The sequence below is a fragment of the Phocoena sinus genome, chromosome X, assembly GCF_008692025.1.
Source record: "Phocoena sinus isolate mPhoSin1 chromosome X, mPhoSin1.pri, whole genome shotgun sequence".
Classification (NCBI taxonomy): domain Eukaryota; kingdom Metazoa; phylum Chordata; class Mammalia; order Artiodactyla; family Phocoenidae; genus Phocoena; species Phocoena sinus.
This window is the reverse complement of record NC_045784.1, coordinates 102,320,345-102,343,546: the sequence shown is the minus strand read 5'-3', so window position 1 is coordinate 102,343,546 and position 23,202 is coordinate 102,320,345. Positions and strand designations below refer to the sequence as shown.

At 42.3% G+C, this 23,202-nt stretch overlaps 1 protein-coding gene across 3 annotated transcripts in view; it reads left to right on the top strand.

Moving 5' to 3' along the window:
• The first annotated feature begins 444 nt into the window (after nt 1-444).
• The window catches only part of LAMP2 (lysosomal associated membrane protein 2), a 35,254-nt gene continuing 12,496 nt past the window's right edge, over nt 445-23,202 (top strand). The window contains exons 1-6 of one of the 3 annotated variants that reach the window (XM_032619282.1): nt 445-662; nt 11,800-11,918; nt 12,830-13,043; nt 18,201-18,359; nt 19,278-19,465; nt 20,264-20,386. In XM_032619282.1, the coding sequence (XP_032475173.1) occupies nt 599-662; nt 11,800-11,918; nt 12,830-13,043; nt 18,201-18,359; nt 19,278-19,465; nt 20,264-20,386 (867 nt within the window). In that variant the 5' untranslated portion in view covers nt 445-598. The remainder of the gene's footprint in view (nt 663-11,799; nt 11,919-12,829; nt 13,044-18,200; nt 18,360-19,277; nt 19,466-20,263; nt 20,387-23,202) is intronic. The other 2 variants (XM_032619283.1, XM_032619284.1) reach the window with 2 other exon arrangements.

Sequence of the window (23,202 nt, the reverse complement as noted above, 5' to 3'; positions counted from 1 at the left end):
CCATCTGAAAAACAGGGTGTTGTAACTAGGTGAACTTCAAGGCCAAGCCCTGCTCTGGCGTTCAGTGACTCTGTATCACCCTCTAGCTCCCTTGTCCTTTTAATGACATGAACTGCATGGGCATCAGTGTTTGGAGAATAATCATGTATTATTTTTGTAGGTATTCCGTTGCGATGCCTAGCAACCATTTTTACTCCAGCAAAAGTATTCTCTCCTTCCTCAAGGAGTCGGAACTGAAATAATCTCTGCTATCTAGCCCCCCTGCCCCCCCAAAAAAGTTCGTTTCTCTTTAGCCTTAGAAACGACCGTCCGCGCCCATCTCCTAGGAGCGCAAGAATGAGTGTGAACCAAAAAGCCAGGGCGTGGTCACCCCGCCCACCGGGCCATGCATCACCACCCCTCTGGCCGCCTTCAAGCGCGGTGACTGGCTGAAGGCAAGAAAGAGTCCCGCCCCTGGTCTTATGACCGGTGCTGAAGCGCCGAGTCCCGGGTTTTGCAGCGTTGTGGTCGGTGGTCAGCGGCGCTCTTGACCCGGTTCCGCGAGGCTTTTCTCTGCTGTCGCTGCACTTCTCGCCGCAGCAGCCTGCTCTGCGGGATCATGGTGTGCTTCCGCCTCGCCCCGGTTCCGGGATCCGGGCTCCTTCTGCTCTGCCTCGTCCTGGGTGAGTTGTCGGGCCCTCCTGCTTAGTCCCTGAGCCTGGGCCCGGGGCGCCCAGTTCAGAGGCCAAAACCTGAAAGACTGGTCCGGGGAGAGAGCGTTGAGAAGCTGAACGACTGACACTGGGCCTTGGCGCTTGGCCCGAGGTGACGAGCGATGACCTAGAGAAGGCCCGACCGAGGGATGGCAGGGGAGAAGGGCCCATAACGGGGCAAGTAAGGGGGGGGGGTGGACGCCGAGGGAGTAGGTAGGAAAGAGAGAGGAGTGGAGCACATCGGGTTAGAAAGAGTAACTTGGGGGAGATACTAAGGAGTGATGAGCATAGGAGGGCGGTACGTGCAGATTCTGGGTGGCATAGACATTTAGAGTCTTGGTCCTAGTATCAGGCAAGAGTTTTGAAGATGGTGGAAAACTGGGGCGGGAGAGAAAACTGAGGGAAGAGACTGCCTGCGTGGAGAAAAGCTTGGGGTAAGTGGGGGGAACAGATACGAGTAGATTCTGAGAGGCAGTGAGAGGCTTGGGTGGCGGGGGGTAGGAATTTGACGCTGTGGAGGAAGGGTGATTAAAGAGGTGAAGAATGATGATGGATTGGAGTTTGGTACTTGGGGTTTTGATGGGGAAGGGATCTAAGGTGGCTGGGGCAGTTTCCAGGGGAGAAAACTTGGACCCAACCTCTGGAGACTAAAAGGGATGAGTAGGAACTTTGGTGGGGAGTGAATATCTGACTTGGAGGTGCTGAAGACATCGTGGGGTTTTTTTTCTTCTTCCTTTTTTTTTTTTTTTTTACCAGTTTTGTTACTTCCTCCCAGCTAGACCCTGACAAAAATGTCCCCAGATGTTGAGGTTTTAGAGGGATGCTATATCTGAGTCTTGTATACTGCCTCTTTGCCTTCAGAAGCTCCATTTCTTCTTCCCTCTCACACAACTGGCCTATTACCTCGTTTTCGGAGGAGGAGGAGGGTAGGTAATTTCCTAAGGATTGGGTTGTTACCAGGTCCTAAGAATGACTGGCTGAATGTTGGCTGATGGTGCTATGATGCACCCCACCCCCAAGCATTGGGTCCCCGAGGCCTTTTAATGCCTGAAAGGTGAACTTTGACCAGAATATCTCTTCCTGAACTGATAAATCCTGTGCTTGTTGCTACCACTGACTCTTGCTGTTTGTGACCTAATAAAAGATCAGAAGGAATAGATCCCGGTGGGAGTAGAGAGAAAGTAGATATATTAGGGGCTTGAGAAGGCAGTGAGAGGTGCACATTTTGTAATTCACATTTCAGTAGAATAAAATCAACACCCTGGAATGGTGGATTCTCAACCAGGGGACATTTGGCAATATCTGGAGACATTTTTGGTTGTCACAATTGGGGATTGCTTTTGGCATCTAGTGGGAAGAGGCCAGGGGTGCTTCTAAACATCCCACAATGCACAGGACAGCACTCCCCCACCCCCGACAAAGTATTATCCACCTCAAAACGTCAGTAGTGCTAAAAGATGAGAAATCTCGCTCCAGAGCCATGGCATTGGAAGGGGTCTTGATGATCTAATCTAGTGATTCTCAAGGATCTTTCCGGGGGAGCGGGTTCTGTCAGATCAAAACTATTTCTAGAATAATATTAAGACATTTGTTCACTTTCATCTTCTCATCAGTACAGTGGAGTTTTCCAGAGGCTATAGAATGAATGTGTGATGACATCACCACTCTCATGGGTCTGATGTGTTTTATTCACTTCTTAGTTTTAATTTCTAGTACAGCAAATACCAATAGATGTAACTCACATAAACCAAAGCTCTTTGAGGTCTTCAGTGGATAGAGTAAAGGGGTCCTGATGCCAAAATAGAGTCCAGCTGTGCACACAGTGCAGGAAACTCTTCTGTAGCCCTTCTTGAAAGTGGGCCACAGAGGCTTTGCTCAAACACAGTTCGAAGCCTTAAATCCCCTGTGAAGTACTCAGTGAGGGCCAAGCGACCCTAAGAGAGGATTGTTTACAACGAAAAGCACCTTATCACTGACTAGAACACATCTGACCAAGGCATCTGGTAATCAGTAGTTCACTGCCAATTGAATCTGCACAAACAACACTGTTATTGTTTAGAGAAAGTGAAAAAAAATAATCATTGTCTTGTTGGCTTTCATGTCATTAAATTTTTTTTAATGAAAGCTTTTTTTTGTTTTGTTTTTACAAAAGCAGTGCTTGCTCATTGCAGAAAATAAACAGGCAAAAAGAAGCACATAAAAGAACCCATCAGCTCATCTGATAGTTTGCCATTTATTGATTGGGACTAACTAGATTCATTCTCTTGGAAGATTTCCAAGATTGATTCCCTCCACTTTCAAGTTCAGAACAGGGTTTGGAGAAGTAAAAGTTAATAATGTAGGTAGGTCAGATTTTTCAGAGGTACCAGGATGAAATGGAAACTCCCTTTTCTCTACAGCTGCTCGTGCTCCCAGCTGTTGGTTCAATGTGGAGCTCAAACTCCTTCCATGTGTTCTTTTTTTCCTTAAGAATTTAGCAATTCTTCAGTTGCTTGGTGGGTTTTGCATGTTACTTTTATATATCAAAATGGATACCAAGAATAGTTTTTTGAAAAGTCAAGAAATATTTGTAAAGTACCTGCTATGAATTTCATGCTGTTCCTGACTACTGCAGAGGGTACCAACGAAGGAGGATCTGTTCCTGAATTTATGGTCTCATTCGCTTCCAGCTGGGCCGTTTTCACTTTGTAACTTTATAACACTATCCCAGCTGCAGCAGGTAGCTTTTAAAAATAGTTGCTCTAGAGTAAATATAGAAAAGAATTCTCAGAGCCTATGTATTTGTCTTTTTCACAGAGATTAAGTTATGCTGGTATTTATTTGAATGAATTATAACTGACTAGAGACCTTTATGAAGAAAAGCTGTATAGAGGCATTACAAAGAGAGTAGTGGATGAAAAACTTTTCGTAGCATCACTGCTTATGTTCCCTTTGTGACATAGATTTCAGATTTCTGTGGTTATTGATTGCTGTAACTAGTCTGACATCTGGTTTTTATAGGGTTGAGGCTTTTCTGGGTGGGAAAAAAACCTGATATAAGTGTCCTGAGTGTGTACTTCACTGGTAGGAGTCCCTCCTTTCCACAGTTGTTTAAGGAATGACTTTTGTGTACCAGCCACTAGGTGAAAGGGATAGATAGAGCAGTGGAGAAGACAGACCAGGTTCCTGCTCTCACGGAGCTTACATTTTAGTGGGGGAAGACAGCCCAACAGGTAAATAATAGAATTTCAGTGATAAGCACTGTGAAGAAAATGAGGCAGGTAATGAGGAAGAAGAGCAGACGATAGGGAGTGCGTGGTGGGGTTGACCCTCCTTGACATTTTGTGGTCAGAAGGCCTTCACTGTTGGCTGACATTTGAGCAGAGACCTGAGTGTTGGAAGGAGGCCAGCCAGGTGACTTATTTGGAGGAATAGGAGTAAATCTTGTCTTTCCCAAACTCTTAGGTTATTAGGCTAGCCTATTTTCCACTCTTTTTTTCCCCCAGTAATAGTCAAGTCTCCCCTGTGGTCTTAGTCTCTGAGAGTGGAGACTGTCTTCTGTACTGTTACTTCCCATTGCCTCCCTAGCACAGGGCCAGGTGGCACATGGTTACCTCTCAGTAAATTTTTGTTGAGGGTCTTCATTGGTGGGCACTGGGGATATGACGGTGAACTAGACCAACTCGGTCTCCTTTTTCTTCCGTGAACCTTCAATTAGGTCTTGCAAGATATTTTGTGTGTGTTTTCCGTTGGAGAACTTCAAGATCAGTGCTAAGCAGTACAGATAGCAACTTATTAAACTATAATCCCATACAATAATGCTAGTATCTTACCTGTACCCCTTCACATACACCTACATAGTAGTGGAGGTTCACCTGGGGAGCTAGGAAGTCCTAGGTGAAAAGGAGAATAAGGTTTCCACAAAGAACCAATCTCTATCTTTTGGAGGTGATCAAAAAGCAAGAAAGTAAGCGCTGAGATTTTTCTGTAGCCTTACCACTGATAACTTTGATTTCAAGATTCTGCTGAAATTATTCTAGCTTTAATAAAGATACTTGAAAGGACAGGCTTATTATTCATCCATTAGTCGTTGGTTATCACATCTGATAGGATTTATAGATATTCACATATTCCCCATGAGTGCAGCTTTCTTCCCCTATATCATTGAGTGGAATTTGTGATCAAGGATTATTTCACAGCATTATAGCTGACTTCAGTGCTCCATGGTGCAGGAAGACTGCTCTTCCTCCTGTAGTGACAAAAGCATTCCAGTCATAATTTCAGATTAAAATGATCAGAGATCCCATCAGATCCAAAAGTGTACTTTGTAAGTACGTGTTGGTATCCTGCTGTGCATTGCAAAAGAATTCTGGAGGTCTGCCAAACAGCACTCAGCAATAAGCCCTTTCCATTAGTTGAATGGTGTTGAGTCTTATTTCCTTACCCACTCTCTGACCTTAAAAAAATTATTTCATAGCTTAAAATCTATTATTACTTTTATTTTTAAGAGATTTACCAGAAATCCAGAGTATCAGAAAGTGAAACGGTAATCATACTTATATTAGGAATTGAGGAACGGTCAATTTGACTTAACAGACCTATGAGTTGAAAAGAAAGAGTAAATAGATATTGTTGCCTATGTCCTGATTTTTTTTTTTTGGCTTGTTTTGTTTTTAAGACCCTTTGCTCAACCTCATTCTGAATTGATGAGTTTGAGGACAAGAGTCCATAACTAAGTATGATGAAAGTAGACATACCTAAAATTTGGGAAGGATCCCTTTAGGTGCTGTGTTTACTAGAAGGGAAACTTTTTTTTTTTTTGCGGTACGCGGGCCTCTCGCTGCTGTGGCCTCTCCCATCGTGGAGCACAGGCTCCGGACGCGCAGGCCCAGCGTCCATGGCTCACGGGCCCAGCCGCTCCGCGGCATGTGGGATCTTCCTGGACTGGGGCACAAACCCGTGTCCCCTGCATCGGCAGGCGGACTCTCAACCACTGCGCCACCAGGGAAGCCCCTAGAAGGGAAACTTTTAAGCTGGAATCTCTAACTTGCTTGGCAAAGTTCTCTTAGCTCTGAAGGGCTTTCATGCTTTCGAAGAATGTATTGGAGAAGTGAAGTACACACTACAATTCTTAGCAAGGTTAACTTGCCCAGAGTCTCACAGCTAGTAAATTGGACTGCCTGATTTGAATTCTAGCTCTTCAATGTCAGTGATGGGACTCCTAATCGTCCCATTATATTGCCTCTTAGATCATTGTTTTTTATTGGTTTTGTTTTACCACTAGTGTTATGTTCCCACCCCACCCCCATATTGTTTACAAATGTATATTTTTCAACTACACTTTGGGTCAAATAGACTTATAAAAACCTAGCCACTTTTTGCAGTGCGCCGTGCTTGGAGAACAGTTTGTTCTGAGTTCTAAAAGAACCTATAAATGATCTCTTTGGAAACAAGATTAAGAGGATATTTGAATTTGAGAAAGTTGATTTTGCCTTTTTCTTCTCTTTGGAGACTAAACTGTCAGCTCTGTAATTACACACTCTAGGATATATTCAGCTGTGGTTTTTTTTTTTTTTTTTTTTGCGGTACGCGGGCCTCTCACTGTTGTGGCCTTTCCCGTTGTGGAGCACAGGCTCCAGACGCGCAGGCTCAGTGGCCATGGCTCACAGGCCCAGCCGCTCCGCGGCATGTGGGATCTTCCCGGACCGGGGCATGAACCCGTGTCCCCTGCATCGGCAGGCGGATTCTTAACCACTGCGCCACCAGGGAAGCCCTCAGCTGTGGTTTTTTAATGTCAAAGCCTTTTAGACAAAAATGGCTTAGCTATTCAAAAATCAAACACTTCAATAAGGATGGAAATGGCTTGCTGAAGATTTTTTTACCAAAGTGTAAATGTTTCAACTATAAACTTAACTTATGGGAAAAGGATTATTCCTAGCTTGAAATCCATGCCAAAATTTATTGCGAAAAATGGACATGGGGGTTGAGGGAGTACCCAGAAGCCTGATAGGTTGGGTTCATGATTTGGAAGAGCTAAAGGCTCTTCCTGTAATTAGATTAAGCTGTGTTCTGGGTCGTTATTGCATGGTATTTTCACCTTGATCTAATCAATCAGTATTTATTGAGAATCTAATACGTATTCTGCACTGCTAGGAATGATAGGAGATAGAGGGAAGTAATAAACATGGTCTCCCCCACCATGACACTTGTGATGGATGACATTCATATAAAATACACACTCCTGGGGGCTGTGGCATAGATAAGATCATCTGTTTAAGGGAGCATATTGAAATTCAAATGAGTGGCAGAGACCTTATCAAAAGGGAATCTTGAATCTACCCATGTATATCATTCATTCATGGACTTTGTTACTTTTTTATTAGTTAACAAATTACTTGCTGTATACTATAACTTACCATGGCACATCAGTTTGTTGCGAAGTAACAGTTGAAAACTGTTGTTTTGGAGCTTATGCCTGTAGGGGAGACAGGATTTACAGGCATAAAATAAATGAATAATTCATGATAGTGTAAAATACACTCAGGTGTGGGGCTATGCACTATGACTGCTCCTTGAGGGCTTTTGTAGTCAAGGAAATCTTTATGGAGAAAATGGCTGCTGAAAAGTGGACAGCATATCAGTTTGGGTTCTTTTTTTTTTAAATGTTGGGGTTAGGAATTTATTAATTTATTTAATTTATTTTTGCTGTGTTGGGTCTTCGTTTCTGTGCGAAGGCTTTCTCCAGTTGTGGCAAGTGGGGGCCACTCTTCATCACGGTGCGCGGGCCTCTCACCATCGCGGCCTCTCTTGTTGCGGAGCACAGGCTCCAGACGCGCAGGCTCAGTAGTTGTGGCTCACGGGCCTAGTTGCTCCGCGGCATGTGGGATCCTCCCAGACCAGGGCTCGAACTCGTGTCCCCTGCACTAGCAGGCCGACTCTCAACCACTGCGCCACCCGGGAAGCCCCAGTTTGGGTTCTTAATTGTAAGAAACAGAAATAAAGTCTCGTTGTTTTTTTTTTTTAAGCAGAAAAGGAATTTATTAAAGAGATATTGGGACATGTGCAAACCCTCTGACCCTGCAATTTCATTCCTAGACACATACCCAATAGACACACATACACCTGTGTTCACCTGTGTTCACCGATGTGTCCATTTGTAATAGAACCAAACTGGAAACTATCCAAATGCCCATCAGCAGTAGCATAGACAAGTAGTGAAAGAAGGCTATACACAGAGAGAAATGACAAACTGCAGTTACACACAACAGCATGGGTGAATCTCACAGACATAATATTGAGTGAAAGAAGCCAGATACAAAAGAGAGCATAGTGAATGATTTCATTTACACCAAGTTGAAAAACAGGCAAAAGTAAACTATACTGTTAGAAGACAGGATGGCAGCTGCCCTTGGGAGGGAAATTGTAACTGGAAGGGGGAACTGGGGGACTTTGAGGAGTACTTGGAATGTTCCTGAGACAATGTTTCCTGACACAGGCGGGTTCAGTTTGTGAAAATTCTTGGAGCTGTATACTTTGCGCACTTTAAATCCCTTCTGAATGTATGCTGTGTACTTTTCTGTATGTAACACATCAGTAAATTTTTACTTTATAAAAAAATGTTCATTAGGTAACTCAGAATTACTGGAGCTCTTGACTATATACCCCAAAGTCTATTCAGTACCCTAACTCATGCCACTGAACTGCACTGCCATCACCAAGCATTAACCTGCAGCTTGCACTGCTGGCCACTGCCATTAGCTGTTCTGGCCTTGTTGCCTGGGACCCTGATCCTGCTGTAGCTACTTCCATCTGAGTGTGATAGTTCCCTTCCTGGCTGCATTTCACCGCCCTCTTATTCAGAATCTGGGGTGGATGCCTTTGCTGGATGGAGCCTAGTATAAGTAAGTGCCATCCTTACCACAAGGGAGGCTGGGAAAGCAAGTATCTAACATTTTCAGCTGTTGTATTGGGTGGGGATATTTGCCAGAAATTGTAACAAAAAGGCAGGGTGGCGGGTGTTTCAGATTTTGGGACAGTGAGAAAGAGTGAAATCCCTCCTGAGGTGAACAAGTAGATTTCAAATGTTAGGAGCAGTAGAAGCCTGGGAGGTTGACTAGAGCATGGCGAATGGGTCCAGTGGAACAAGTTCAGGCAAATTAAAGGGTGTGTTCTGGGAACATAGCTTGAGAGAAGTTGAATGAATAGGGTGGGACAAGATTAAAGATTACTTTGAAAGTCAGGCAGAGGAATTTAAATTTAATGTGGGAATTTTGGAGCCAGTAAAAGGTTTTGATCGAGAAAGTATCCTGAGAGAAGAGGTATTTAATTTTAAAAAAATTTTTTATTTTATTTATTTTTGGCTGTGTTGGGTCTTCGTTGCTATGCGCGGGCTTTCTCTAGTTGCGGTTCGTTGCGATGCGCAGGCTTCTTATTGCAGTGGCCTCTCTTGTTGTGGAGCACAGGCTCCAGGCATGCAGATCTCAGTAGTTGTGGCTCGTGGGCTCTAGAGCACAGGCTCAGTAGTTGTGGCGCATGGGCTTAGTTGCTTCGTGGCATGTGGGATCTTCCCGGACTAGGGCTCGAACCCCTGTCCCCTGCATTGGCAGGCGGATTCCTAACTACTGCGCCACCAGGGAAGCCCCAGGAAGAGGTATTTAAGGACCATTAATCTGACAGCAGTTCTAGGGGTAGCTAGGAGGTATCTATAGTAAGTTAGGGTGTGGTGGTGGAGTTGGAATAGAAATAAAAGGCAAGGGATTGGATTTCAGAGGGGATTTGAAGGGAAAAAAATCAATGGGACTTAACAAAGAGAATGAAGTAGAAGCTAATTCCCAAAACCTTTTGAGCCTGAGCGTCGGGACAAGGTCCTGCCTTTCCTTTCAAGCCAGTGAGGCTGAGAAGGCGGGCTCCGATTGGAGGAAGTCGAAGAGTAGATTTTCATTGTGGAATTGTTGAGTTTGAGGTGATAGGCATTGAGTAAAATGCCTGTGCAGCTGGAGATGTAGACTGTGATGCCAAGGAAGCCCTGTGAAGGCATAGCTCTCACAGCGACAAGGACTATGAAGGCATGAGAACAGAATGTTTTGGACCCTCGGAGCATTTCTCAGTTCTCATTTATGGGTTGGCAGATAGGCTGTTTTGGTATTAATGTAGTGGCAAATGTGAACCACAACCTGTGCCTTCTGCTCCATAGCGTGGAGTTCTCCACCCCAGCACACGTTGATACTAATCATTGTTTTACACTGTTTTGTTTGTTACTCTAATATCTTTGGAAAGAAAATGATTAATACGTGCCAGGCTTTTCTTGGTCGTTTCTGATATATTTGAATGCTTTGAATATTCACAAGGGGGATATGTTAAAACGAGGGACTTTAAACAAGACCAAGAGAGATTGTGTATGGAAAGCAGGCCTCCAGGTGATTAGAAGAATTCTAAGCTGCAGTTCTCAACACCACTGCAGGGTAGCCTTGGATCATTGATGCCAGCTCCATTCCAGATTGTTCTGAGAAAAGAAAGCCTGTAAAACCTACTTGGGCCTCACAAGGTCTTATTGGAGCCTTAGCCAATACATTTAGGCATTGTCAGCAACCACAAACTTTAGCATATCAGATTCAGGCTTGGTGAGGCAGCCCGGTCTCCAGAGCATGCAGAGCATGACGGGAGCTTTGTGTACAGCTTGAAAGCTGTTGCTGAGGCATGCCTTCTTGGTATTCCTCTTAGGACTTTATTCTCTGTAGTCTATAGCATGTCCCCACTTGTAGGTGACGCTGGTGTGCTCAGGTATCATTCAAGGCTATGCAGCTATCTTAACAGGAAACAGCTCACCCCTTGGGTATATGTGTGAGACAGTGAAGAAAATCCTTAGATGATGGCCCATCATTTCTGCTGCTGGTAAGTGTGCTGGCGTATCGTATTTTGAGTCCTTGGGCTCTTCAGTGTAATAGGTAATGTCCCCATGTTTAACCTAATGTAGAAGATCAGAGTCAAGTTAGCTGAAAAGCCCAAGGCTCTTTTGTCCCTGAAAGGTTTCTCTGCTAAAAGAGAGGTAGCAGGTAGAGAATGTAGGAAGGGACTTTAAGTCCGTGTCAAAAGATTTTTTTTAATTAATTAATTTATTTATTTATTAGTTTTGGCTGTGTTGAGTCTTCATTGCTGCGCGCGGGCTTTCTCTAGTTGCGGCGAGAGGGGGCTACTCTTTGTTGTGGTGCATGAGCTTCTTATTGCGGTGGCTTCTCTTGTTGCGGAGCACGGGCTCAGTAGTTGTGGTTTGCCGGCTGTAGAGCGCAGGCTCAGTAGTTGTGACGCACAGGCATAGTTGCTCCGTGGCATGTGGGATCTTCCTGGACCAGGGCTCAAACCCATGTCCCCTGCATTGGCAGGTGGATTTCTGAACCACTGTGCCACCAGGGAAGTCCCATGTCAAAAGATTAATTAGGCTTTCTAATCAATTGGATTTTATTATGAAACAAAAATGATGAACGCTGCATTTATAAAAATTAACCTTTTGCTTATGGATCTAACAACCTTTGCAGTACTGTTCCTTTGGTCATGTGGTACACACGCTTAGCCCTGGCCCACATCATCATTTTTTCACATTGGAATAAAATAGTTTGCCAAGGCTTCTAAGTGAAGTCCTGTCACATAGCTTGTGACAGGATTTAAAGCAGCAAGACCACAGAAATCAGATCTATCATTATTTATGTAGAGAAAGTTCCACCAGCTGGTTTGAGAAAAGCAGGAGTTTAACACCCCTCCCACGCTTCCCCTTCACCTCATTTACCTTAAAAAACAAAAGTCCTAACAAGTAAACTATAATTGCCCAAAACAAAACTAGCAAGGCACGGAGTGTGGAAACGATTATTAGGAGGTAAAAGGCAAAAGGCAAACGTTACCAGTCTGTGCCATTACCTGAGCATCCTATGTTGAGTAAACTTTTGGGGGAAGGGGTATTGCTAACTTTATCAACAGGATTTCGATAAAAAGATAATTGCCAAGTTACCATATATATTAAAAATACTTTGTTTCATTTTAGAGCTGGTTGAACTTCAGTGCTGGATAGAGCTTGTTTTTATTTTATGTATGTTTTTATAGTCCAATTTAAAAATCTTACTCTTTTTAATAAATCTAGGAGCTGTCTCGTCTTATGCATTGGAACTTAATTTGACAGATTCAGAAAACGCCACTTGCCTTTATGCAAAATGGCAGATGAATTTCACAATACGCTATGAGACCACAGACAAACATAATGTAAGTATTTTTATTTGTCTTTGAGTTTTATAGTAGGAATTTACTTCTCTTTTTTTAGCCTTTGTATTCATTTATACAAATAAGATTTCATATGTTAACTGACTTAACGTGTAAATTCTGTGGAGCTATTTTAGCATGTAAACTTGAAGGTATTCTATTTAGTGTTGGAATGAATATTTTTTATTTTATTTATTTATTTAGGAATGAATATTTTAATTCATCAGTTCTTCAGAGGTATTTTGGAGTTGGTTAAGGGCAAATAATCTGAAGACTGTATGGTGTTTCAGGTCTAACTACTTCTATTGTGTTTGTAACATGTACTAACATCAAAGCTTGTCCTTTTTTTAATAGCTTGCTATTAAAGTCTCCTTTGGGAGGGTGGGATATCCTCTCAATCCTTTTTGCCTTCTTATTTCTTTTGGTTAAGGTCTTGCCTGCTTACAATCTGATTTTTTTTTTTTTTTTTTTTTGCGGTACGCGGGCCTCTCACTGTCGTGGCCTCTCCCGTTGCGGAGCACAGGCTCCGGATGCGCAGGCTCAGCGGCCATGGCTCACGGGCCCAGCCGCTCCGCGGCATGTGGGATCTTCCCGGACCGGGGCATGAACCCGCGTCCCCTGCATCGGCAGGCGGACTCTCAACCACTGCGCCACCAGGGAAGCCCCAAATCTGATTTTTTTTAAAAATTCAACTTAATAACAGAGGTTCAGGCCGGTTTTCCTTTTCCTTTTAGACTTGCGTGGATTTGTCCAGAGGGACTGGTGTGTAGCTGAAGAATATGAGACTGGTCAGCACAGATGGGCCAGGCTGGCCACGGGGGGTGTGAAGTCAACTGCAGTGGCACCCCGCTTGGAAATGCTTGTGCTCTTTGCTGCCTGTTTGGGCCTAACTCCCAGATTTTTTTTTCTTTTAGAAAACTGTAACCATTTCAGACCTTGGTCCTGCAACGTACAGTGGAAGCTCTTGTGGGGATGACCAGAATGGTCCCAAAATCGCAGTGCAGTTTGGATCTGGTTTTTCCTGGATTGTGAATTTTACAGAGGAGACATCTTTTTATTCAATCGACAATATCTCATTTTCCTACAACACGAATGATAACACAACATTTCCTGATGCGAAAGAAAAAGGTAACCTTAAGAATTGGATTGTGTTGTTTTCTCTTGCTCTTGATTAATAATAAAAAGAAATGTAAATAATTTAAAAGCCATCCTTATGCAATGCAAGTCTGTCCTCCTGTTTGTAATGGAAACATCATGTCTTTGTATTCCCTTGCATGGCATAGTGTTTGACACAGTAAGGATATTTGCTGTCATTGCTTGGTGCTTTACTATGTACCATGTATCAATAGTATCCTGGGCTTCCCTGGTGGCGCAGTGGTTGAGAGTCTGCCTGCCGATGCAGGGGACACGGGTTCGTGTCCCGGTCTGGGAAGATCCCATATGCCGCGGAGTGGCTGGGCCCATGAGCCATGGCCGCTGAGCCTGTGCATCTGGAGCCTGTGCTCCTCAACGGGAGAGGCCACAGCAGTGAGAGGCCCGCGTACCGCAAAAAAAAAAAAAAAAAAAAATAGTATCCTAAGTGTGTTGCCAGCAGCATCTCACTTAATCTTTAACAGCAACCCTGGGAAGTAGATGTTATCTCAATTTTACAGGTAAAGGGAATGAGGCTTGATGAGATTAGATGTCTTTCCCAAAGGTCACACAAGCTAGTAAGTGCATGAGCTTGTGTTTGAACCAAAGTGTGTTGAGCTTACAGAGTCCATGCACTTAACTACTATTATTTATTTCATTCAGTAGTGGGCACTCAACAAGTGTTGAATGAATGAGAAAATCCTTTACTAATAACTATTTTATTTTATTTTTTTCTTTTTAACATCTTTATTGGGGTATAATTGCTTTACAATGGTGTGTTAGTTTCTGCTTTATAACAAAGTGAATCAGTTATACATATGTTCCCATAGCTCTTCCCTCTTGTGTCTCCCTCCCTCCCACCCTCCCTATCCCACCCTCCCTATCCCACCCCTCCAGGCGGTCACATAGCACTGAGCTGATATCCCTGTGCTATGCCCTGTGCTATGCGGCTGCTTCCCACTAGCTATCTACGTTACGTTTGGTAGTGTATATATGTCCATTACTCTCTCTCACTTTGTCACAGCTCACCCTTCCCCCTCGCCATATCCTCAAGTCCGTTCTCCAGTAGGTCTGTGTCTTCATTCCTGTCTTACCCTAGGTCTTCATGACATTTTTTTTCTTAAATTCCATATATATGTGTTAGCATACGGTATTTGTCTTTCTCTTTCTGGCTTACTTCACTCTGTTTGACAGACTCTAGGTCTATCCACCTCATTACAAATAGCTCAATTTCGTTTCTTTTTATGGCTGAGTAATATTCCATTGTATATATGTGCCACATCTTCTTTATCCATTCATCTGGTGATGGGCACTTAGGTTGTTTCCATCTCTGGGCTATTGTAAATAGAGCTGCAACTATTTTAAATGTGTACAAGTTTAGTAACCTGAGACCAGCAGAAATATTTCATCTTCAAATCTTTTTTACCATTTAGGTAGGATTTTGACTGAAAAGTAAAAAAGGTAAGGGAAAAAAGTTTTTAAAAAATGTAAGATGACTGAAATCAACATTTGCTGCTATTTTGAGAGAATTTTAGGTCAAAATGAACTTGGGAAGGCATTGGGAATTAGGCCATTGTTGTGACTACTAGAACTGAAATGTGTGTTAAAATATTTTGAAGGCATGGATAATGGAGATTTCAGTCTTTTTTTTTTTTTTTTTTTTTTTTTTTTTTTGCATTACGTGGGCCTCTCACTGTTGTGGCCTCTCCCGTTGCGGACGCACAGGCTCAGCGGCCATGGCTCATGGGCCCAGCCGCTCCGCGGCATGTGGGATCTTCCCGGACCAGGGCACAAACCCGTGTCCCTTGCATCGGCAGGCGGACTCTCAACCACTGCGCCACCAGGGAAGCCCCCAGAGATTTCAGTCTTGTTAGGGATATAATTCTCTCCTTTCTCCCCCCTCCACTGAGATTGGGATATTAACACGGTGTTTGTAGTAGCTTAGCATTTCTCACAGATTGTATTTCATCCTGACCCCAGAAGCACAGGTAGGTGGGCTTTAGTTTCCTGGACTTGGGGATGAGTGATTCATTTGGATTTATGGGATATCAAAAGATCATATTTTAAAGATCCAGAAGTGAATGAGCTCGTGTAAAACTTGGGAGGTATCACTAACTGAGACTTGGAAATTAAATCCTAGTTTTCTTTTTACTGATGTCTTCGCTTGAGAGGATAACTAAAGAAAGTTTATTATTGAGTATCTTGGTATTTAGCTTTCTGCCATATATTGTCTTTCAGAACTAGTATTAGGATTTGCCCCTAACTTTCACCGAGCTTAAAAACTAGTTGGAGAGACAAAGTGAAGTTGTTTACCCAAGTTACATGGATAAATTGGAAAGCATTGAGATCCTTGTGAATTTGTTATCTGTTTTGTGTTTTGGGCATGGAGGGTTCATAAATCTTTTCTGACAATGTGAGGAAAGCTCTAGACCCTCTCAAAGTACAGAGTAAACTTTGCATATGGTACACAGTCCCTGAGCCCATCAGTGGATGCCTGTGGACAAGAGGTCCTGATGAGGAGCAGAGGTCAGCGTGCATTGAAGGAAGTGAGAAAAGCTTGGTGTAGAGAAGGAGGGCCTGAGCTGAAACTCAGCCTAATGGTAGATTTTGAATAAGTGGAGAATTTTGAGCAGAATATTTCCAGCAGGGGGAAGCATAGTATGCACAGCAGTAATTGGAGAGCTGCCTGATTAAAATAGAGGCTGTGTGTGTAGTAGAAGGAAAATCAAGTTGGCTAGGTGCAGTGAGTCTAAATTATAGGGGGCCTTGGAAGCCAAGGAAAGGCATTTATAGCTTGATGGGGTAGGCACTGGGGAACCATTTTAGGTTTTTAAGCAGGAGAATGATGTAACAAAAGCAGAGACAGTAGTTTATAAAGAATGTTCTGCAGGATTAATTGGAAGTGAGGAGACTACAGGCAGAGATTCCAGTTTAAGAGGCTGTTATAGGAATCAAGTGATGATGTAATGAGTAGCCAGACCAAGGGGGGGTGGCACTAAAAGCAGATGGGGTTTAATTTGACAGATTTGATAGAAAAACTGTGGACTCTGAAAGGTTAATGCCAGTCTCTCCCCCCTTTATTTATTTATTTATTTTAATTTTATTTTTTTTGGCCATGCCGTGCAGCTTGTGGGATCTTAGTTCCCTGACCAGGGATTGAACCTGTGCCCTCAGCAGTGAAAGCATGGAGTCGTAACCACTAGACCATCAGGGAATTCCCTCATCCCTTTTATTTTAAACAGGGGAAGATGCATTTTTATTGCTAGCTTCTGTGTATATTTGCAACTATTTGAGATTTTAAATGGCTTCCTTAAATAGACTGTTGATGATGTTTTTTTTTCTTTTTTTAAATAAATTTACTTAATATTTATTTTTGGGTTGCATTGGGTCTTTGTTGCTGCGTGCAGCTTTCTCTAGTTGTGGTGAGCGGGGGCTACTCTTCATTGTAGTGCACAGGCTTCTCATTGCGGTGGTGGAGCTTGGGCTCTAGGTGTGCGGGCTTCAGTAGTTGTGGCTTGCAGGCTCTAGAGCGCAGGCTCAGTAGTTGTGGCGCACGGGCTTAGTTGCTCCGCGGCATGTGAGATCTTCCCGGACCAGGGATAGAGCCCATGTCCCCTGCATTGGCAGGGGGATTCGTAACCCCTGCACCACCAGGGAAGCTCCACGTGTTTGTATTTGACTAATATATATGTCAATATATGTTCATAAATAATACATCATTTTAAAAATGACATAGTTTTATTTTTAAAAATTTATTTATTTTTGTTGATTTATTTTTGGCTGCGTTGGGTCTTCATTGCTGTACACGGGCTTTCCCTAGTTGCGGTGATCAGGGGGCTACTCCCGGTTGCGGTGTGCGGGCTCCTCATGGAGGTGTCCTGCCCCCTTGTTACAGAGCACGGGCTGCAGGCTTGCAGGCTCTAGAGCGCAAGCTCGGCAGTTGTGGTGCACGGGCCTAGTTGCCCTGCGGCATGTGGGATCCTCCCGGACCAGGGATCGAACCCATGTCCCCTGCATTGGCAGGCAGATCCTCAACCGCTGCGCCACCAAGGAAGCCCTAAAAATGACATAGTTTTATAGTGTAACTCCAGTATATCTACAGCTTGTTTTTGCACTCGTTTTGTTTTTGAGGTCTATCTACATACAGCTAGTTCATACATCTATTCACTGATGTTAACAGTGGGAAACAGTTTTGGAGAAAAATGTTCTCGTTCATTGGTTTAAAATTTTTTTTCCTTTGGCCGTTAGGGGGTGCCAAGGCAGCATAAGTCCTGCCTTGCTATGTGACGGAGAGGCACAGAAGGCAGCCTATGTTAAGGGCCTTGAATACCTTCCTTCCTTGCTTCTCCAAAAGAAGCTAAGCCATTTGGGTGGATAAGTGTGATCATAGTCTTTTGAAGTTTCACCATATAGGCATTATAATAACTCTGCACAGAAAGTTGGTAACTTATTGCTTTCATATTCTGAAATTTTCCTGAAATGGAATAGTCTTTAAATCCTATCCAGGAAAAGGTTTCGAAAACTCATTTTAGTTACTATAACTTACTTTGGGATAGTAGCACAAAAATAATCGTTGATTATTCCATCTCTCTTCTTTGTTTCGTCACTAAGTCCTGTTGATTCTACCATAGCTCTGTGTCTTCAATTTGGCCTCTTTACTCTCTTCTTACTGCCCCTCACTATCTTGGTTTAGGCAACTCCTCCTCGCCTTTCCCCTTAACCAGCTCATTGGCCTTCTAACTAGTTTCCCTCTTAAATGACTTTCCTTAAAAGTTTTCTGCTCTGCCTAACCTCTACAGTTTTGCTATGTTCCTTAAAATAAATGATACATTTGTTATTCCCAGCTTTAAAAACTGAAGCTGACCTGCTATTGCTAACAAAATAAAGCCCAACCTGTCCTTAGACCATAGAAGATGCTTCAAAGTGTGACCACCTGCAACTTACCTTTCCTTCCTAATCCCCATCACGTCTTTCCTCTTACTCCTTGTGTTTCAGCCACAGTGAATTTGTCAGTTCCTGAACAGGCCTTGTCTTTTGTCACTTCAGGAATGGGGTGGGGCAGGCAGACAGAAGACATGAAAGTCTAATGTGTATTTATATGATCACTTTCCTCCTACCTTCTTGGAAATAGCTATTGTTAATCTTCTTTTACAGGAGTTTTTACTGTTTCTGACCATGTGGCATTCAGAGTTCCATTGAATGACATCTTTAGATGCAGTAGTTTATTAACCTTAGGAAAGAATGATGTTGTCCAGCACTATTGGGATGTTCATGTACAAGCTTTTGTCCAAAATGGCACAGTGAGCACAAAAGGTGAGCACTTAAAATATATATATTACTATACTTGGGTCCTAACTTAAGATTAGAGTATACCAGGTAGCTTTAGTTGAAGTCGTTATCTTAAAGCATTTATATGTTAAGACTTACACCTTACACTGCACTGTAAAGTTTTTATAAATAACAGCAATTCTTATTCTTGTGGAACTTGCACTTTTAAGTTTCTGATGTACATGTTGTGGAATGGTCTTTTAAAATGTGCTACCTGCAGTGTTTTCAGTGGATAAAACCTAATCTTTGTTTGAACAAATCCTCAGATAGCATTTGATCCTCAGCTCTTCAGCTTTTGAAGATCCAAGACGAAGGCTGAGAAATGGGATTTCTGTGTTCTAATCTTGACTTTTATAAATTGATTTTGTAACTTTTATGTGACTTTATTGGCAATACAATAATTTCTCGTGTACCAGTTCTGGAAAACTACCAACACTTCCTAAGAAGAGGTTGAAATAAAAGGTTCATTTGTATTTAAATCCTTCAATGATTTTTAAACTTTTTTCAGTTAAAAACAGTATTTTTCCTTATAGTGGTTATATGTGGAAAAGAAGAGGGCAGGCCTAGGTAGGGGCAAACTGTTTTCAAACTTAAACCTCTGATTTTCACCTCAGAGGCAGATGAAGTTTTGGGGGAACAAAGGGACTTAAGGGTATGAAAAGATGAGTGTGTGGCCACGCATGAGTAGATAATGCATTCGTATGTGTCTGGAGCCTGTCTGCCATGTCATAACTGTCTGCATATGAAGCAGCAGTTTGAGGACCTCTGCCTCATTTAGTTTAAAATAATACTATCAAGATATTCTCTACCCTAAATATAACCCTTTTGGACTTTTATTGTGAGAAATATTTTGCTCTTCCCTGGCCTTATGAATTAAAAAATTTATTTTGTCCTTTGTTTCAGAGTTTTTGTGTGATAAAGATAAAACTTTAACCACAGTGCTGCCCATCGTTCCCACCACTGTGCCATCTCCTACTACAACACCCTCTCCAAAGGAAAAGCCAGAGGTTGGATCCTACTCAGTTGTAAACAGCAATGGGACATGTCTTCTGGCTACCATGGGGCTGCAGCTGAACATTACTCATGATAAGGTATAGTTGCCTGTTTTTATTGATACATTCTTTCTATATCTCCTTTCAAATGTAGTGGGTCCAGCCTTCACCCCAAGAGCAGTGTTATTAGAACGATGCAGTTTTAAATAGAGATTTGTGTTGACTTGTAGCGTTTTGATTAATTTGAGTTATTATAACCGTGAAGAGTTAATGTCACTGTCAAGGTGTTTTATTGGCCAGCAGGAAACCTAGTAGTTTAAAGGACTCTTTGGGGTGTAGATTTTTTTTGCCATCAGTAGATCAGAATACGAGCAGTTGATCTTTATTTCAGTTAGTTTAAAATATAACTCCTTCACACTTTTACCTGAACCACACTAGGTGTGGAACGGTGCAGCTGTTTCTCCAGCTATTTGATGACTTGAATGGTATAGGTAGATAGGTAGATAGAGGTAGGGGTGTACGATGGCACTTCTGGTTGCAGTGCTCCACTGGGGCTACAGAGGGCGTGCCAGCAAACCAATCCCATTTTCAGAGTCCTGGGATTTTAAACAAGCTAGACAGATGGCTCTTGTGCTCCATTAAAAAATGTGTTTTCATTTGGCTCATTATTTGAGGAAGCTTTCCTGTTGTCTTCCTTTTTTTTTTTTAAGTCTTCTGAGTCATAGCTTGAGGACCTGGGCCAGCTTTGAAAGTAAGGTATCATACACTTAAGCATCCATATCTAGGAGACAAAAGGATTTTTTTGTTCTCCACGAACTTGGTCTTATTAGAGTATAAGGTTTTGCTGTAGATTTTTATGGTTCATCTGTACCTCTCTCCCCTCTTCTTCCCCTGAAGGTTGCTTCGGTTATTAACATCAATCCCAACACAACCAACTTCACTGGCAGCTGCCACCCTCAAACTGCTCTACTTAGGCTGAGCAGCAGCAGCATCAAGTATCTGGACTTTGTCTTTGCTGTGGTGAGTAACAGGTTTATCAGAAATTAGGGGAGCACATCTGAAAGTCTAAAAAGGTGTGTGTGTGTGTGTGTGTGTGTGTATTTGTTGAGAGGGATAATTACCTCTATTTTCCATTTCAACACTACTTAATTATAAAGTGTATACAGTCCATTGATCCCTGTTAATCCCTCAGGGTCACTTCGATGTTCTGTGGGCTGGACTCGAATTCTGCTATTCTGTTTTTATGTAGACCTTAGGGTAGGAGTAAGAATTAACCCATATTAAAAAAAAAAGTCTAATCTATCCATATAGATGTATGTTACAATAAAGTTTATTTATAAAAGACAAAGTAAGTTCCATAATATTTTTCTCTATTACTGGTTAGAAAATTCTCATGTTTGTCTGTTATAATATTTTAGGCTTTTTCAAGGCTATACTATTTGTAATAGTATCAGTAATAATGATAGCTAACACTTATTGAGTACTCACTATGTACAAGGCTCTGTGCAAGTACTTTACGTGCATTACGTCAGGATATTTTATAATGGCAGCATTCAGGTTTTTGTTGTTCATGATCGCATCAAGGGCTGAACCCTAAGCAGAAGCTTCCATGCATGTTCTGCTTCTAGGTAGCATAAATTGATCATTGGGGACCTTTATTTCCACCTTCTCAGAAGCAGTTGTTATCCCCATAATTTTTCAAAGGGTGTGTGTGTGTGTGTGTGTATGTGTATGTACACATGTTACAGCAGATTGGAATGGGGAAGAGGGGCTATCAATGACGGAAAATGTTGGACCACCAAAGTTATTGTATAAGGGCCTAAAAAACAGTTCTGCTTTCAAATCGGATTACTCTTATCTAGGGATGGGGAAATAGTCTCAACGTCTGATATATGAAAAGTTAGGTATGTCTTTGTTTTGTGTCTGAACTTGGTATTTTGAGTCTAAAGCCTCTTTTCTCTATGGAATACATGCTGAGTAATTGAGGATTATATTTTAGAAAGGTTTATAAAAACCTTCCCTTTTCCAGCATTCAAGTAATTACTCCGTTGTAGTACATATATGACCAGTGAATTACTATTAAGAATGTCTAGTTAAGCTTGTCATCTTCAGTGTGATAAGAGCAGGCTTCCCAAGTTACCTCACAGAGATTATATTATAGTCAATAAGAATGAAGAAAGTAATATTTTAGATTCACTCCCTTTTGAGTGATTGAGCTTGATCTTTCTAGCTGAGGTAAGATCCTAACAGGAACATGGTTTCTTCTGACTCTCATGGGGAAACATGTAATATTTAATGATTACAATATTTAATTGCCCAGCAGACTATTCTAAAATGTAATTCAAAATAGTGACATTTTAACCATGATATAGGCACTTTGAAAAATCAAGAAACATCTGCAGTGTCACCAGAGTTCAGTGGGGCCCATCTCACCTTCAATCCTATCATGACACTTACTTCTAAGGATAATTTATTGAATTTGGTGTATATGCAGGATGTTATGGTGGGATACAAAGAGGAAGGCCTGTATTCTTCGATGCCCATGGATTAGTGGTAAAGATAGCAATGTACTAAAAAAAAAAAAAAAAAAAAGATAGCAATGTACTAATAATTACCATTTTTTTAAAAATAATTGCCATTTTTATGGAAGGCCTTGAATGTCATGCTGGCTTTTGGAATTGATTCTTTGGGCAAGTAGAGTGCTGTGGGATGAGTGCTAGACCAGAGGAAGATACAAAGTGCTATAAGAGTGTAGAAGAATGAGCCATTAATTCTAGCTAGAGTAGAGTCAGGAGGGTTTAACAGAGGAGATGGCATTTAAGCTGGACCTTCAAGGATGGGTCAGATTTGTACACATGGGGGAGAAGGTGGGGAGTAAGTGAAAAAGTACAAGCTACCCCTGGATAAAGGAACACAATCAAGACCAGGTGGAGAATGAGACATGTAGCATGTGTAGTGAATGATAAGTTTGGAAGAGTACTTGGGACTAATTGTAGAGAGCCTTGAATGCCAAGCCAAGGAGAGATGCGATAAGGTTGTTCAGGTCCTCTTTATGCTTCCTCCTGAAATTCTCTTAGTCTGCCCCCTGGTTTTCATTCCCTACTGATTCAGGCCTGCATTACCTCTTACCTGGATGTTTCACACAGCCTCCTAACTAGTCCCATCTCTTCCTCCCCTCCCCCAATGTACTTTGGCATCAGCTTGATCTTCCTGAAGCTCAGCTCTTCCTCAGAAACCTGCAGTGGTTCTGATTTGCCGACAAGAAAACATCTAAATTCCATGCCAGGGTAGTTCACGCCTCCTCTCCCTGCCATGCAATGTAACCTGCATATCCAGCTTTATGATTCCTTCTTTCCCTTTATATGAATTTCATACTTCCCTTACCCTGTTCCCTGTGCACATCCCAGGCTCTGCAGCGAGACTTCCTGGTGCCAAATCCCAGCTCACCGACTACTGTGTAGCCTTGTGGAAGTTACTCAACACCCTCCATAATTCAGTTACAAAATGGGGTGTTGTAATTCTTCCATTCCGTGAAGCCTCATATGTAAAGTTTTAAGAACAGCGCTTGTCACTTTGTAAGTTCTCAAATGCTCGTGTGCTTGTGATTATGCTCATTTTCTGACTACCTTTACTCATGTGGTTGCTTTCTCGAATACTCATTTCTGCTTGTTTCCTAATTGAATCCTACCCAATTCAAATGGCCCATCCCTAAGCTTGTGTTATCTTTGCTCCTCCCTTAGTTGGAAGTAACTTCTCGTCTTTTAATTTTCATAACCTATCACTTTTTTGTAATATGGTTATTTATTTATACCTATCTTCTCTTACCTGACAGATTG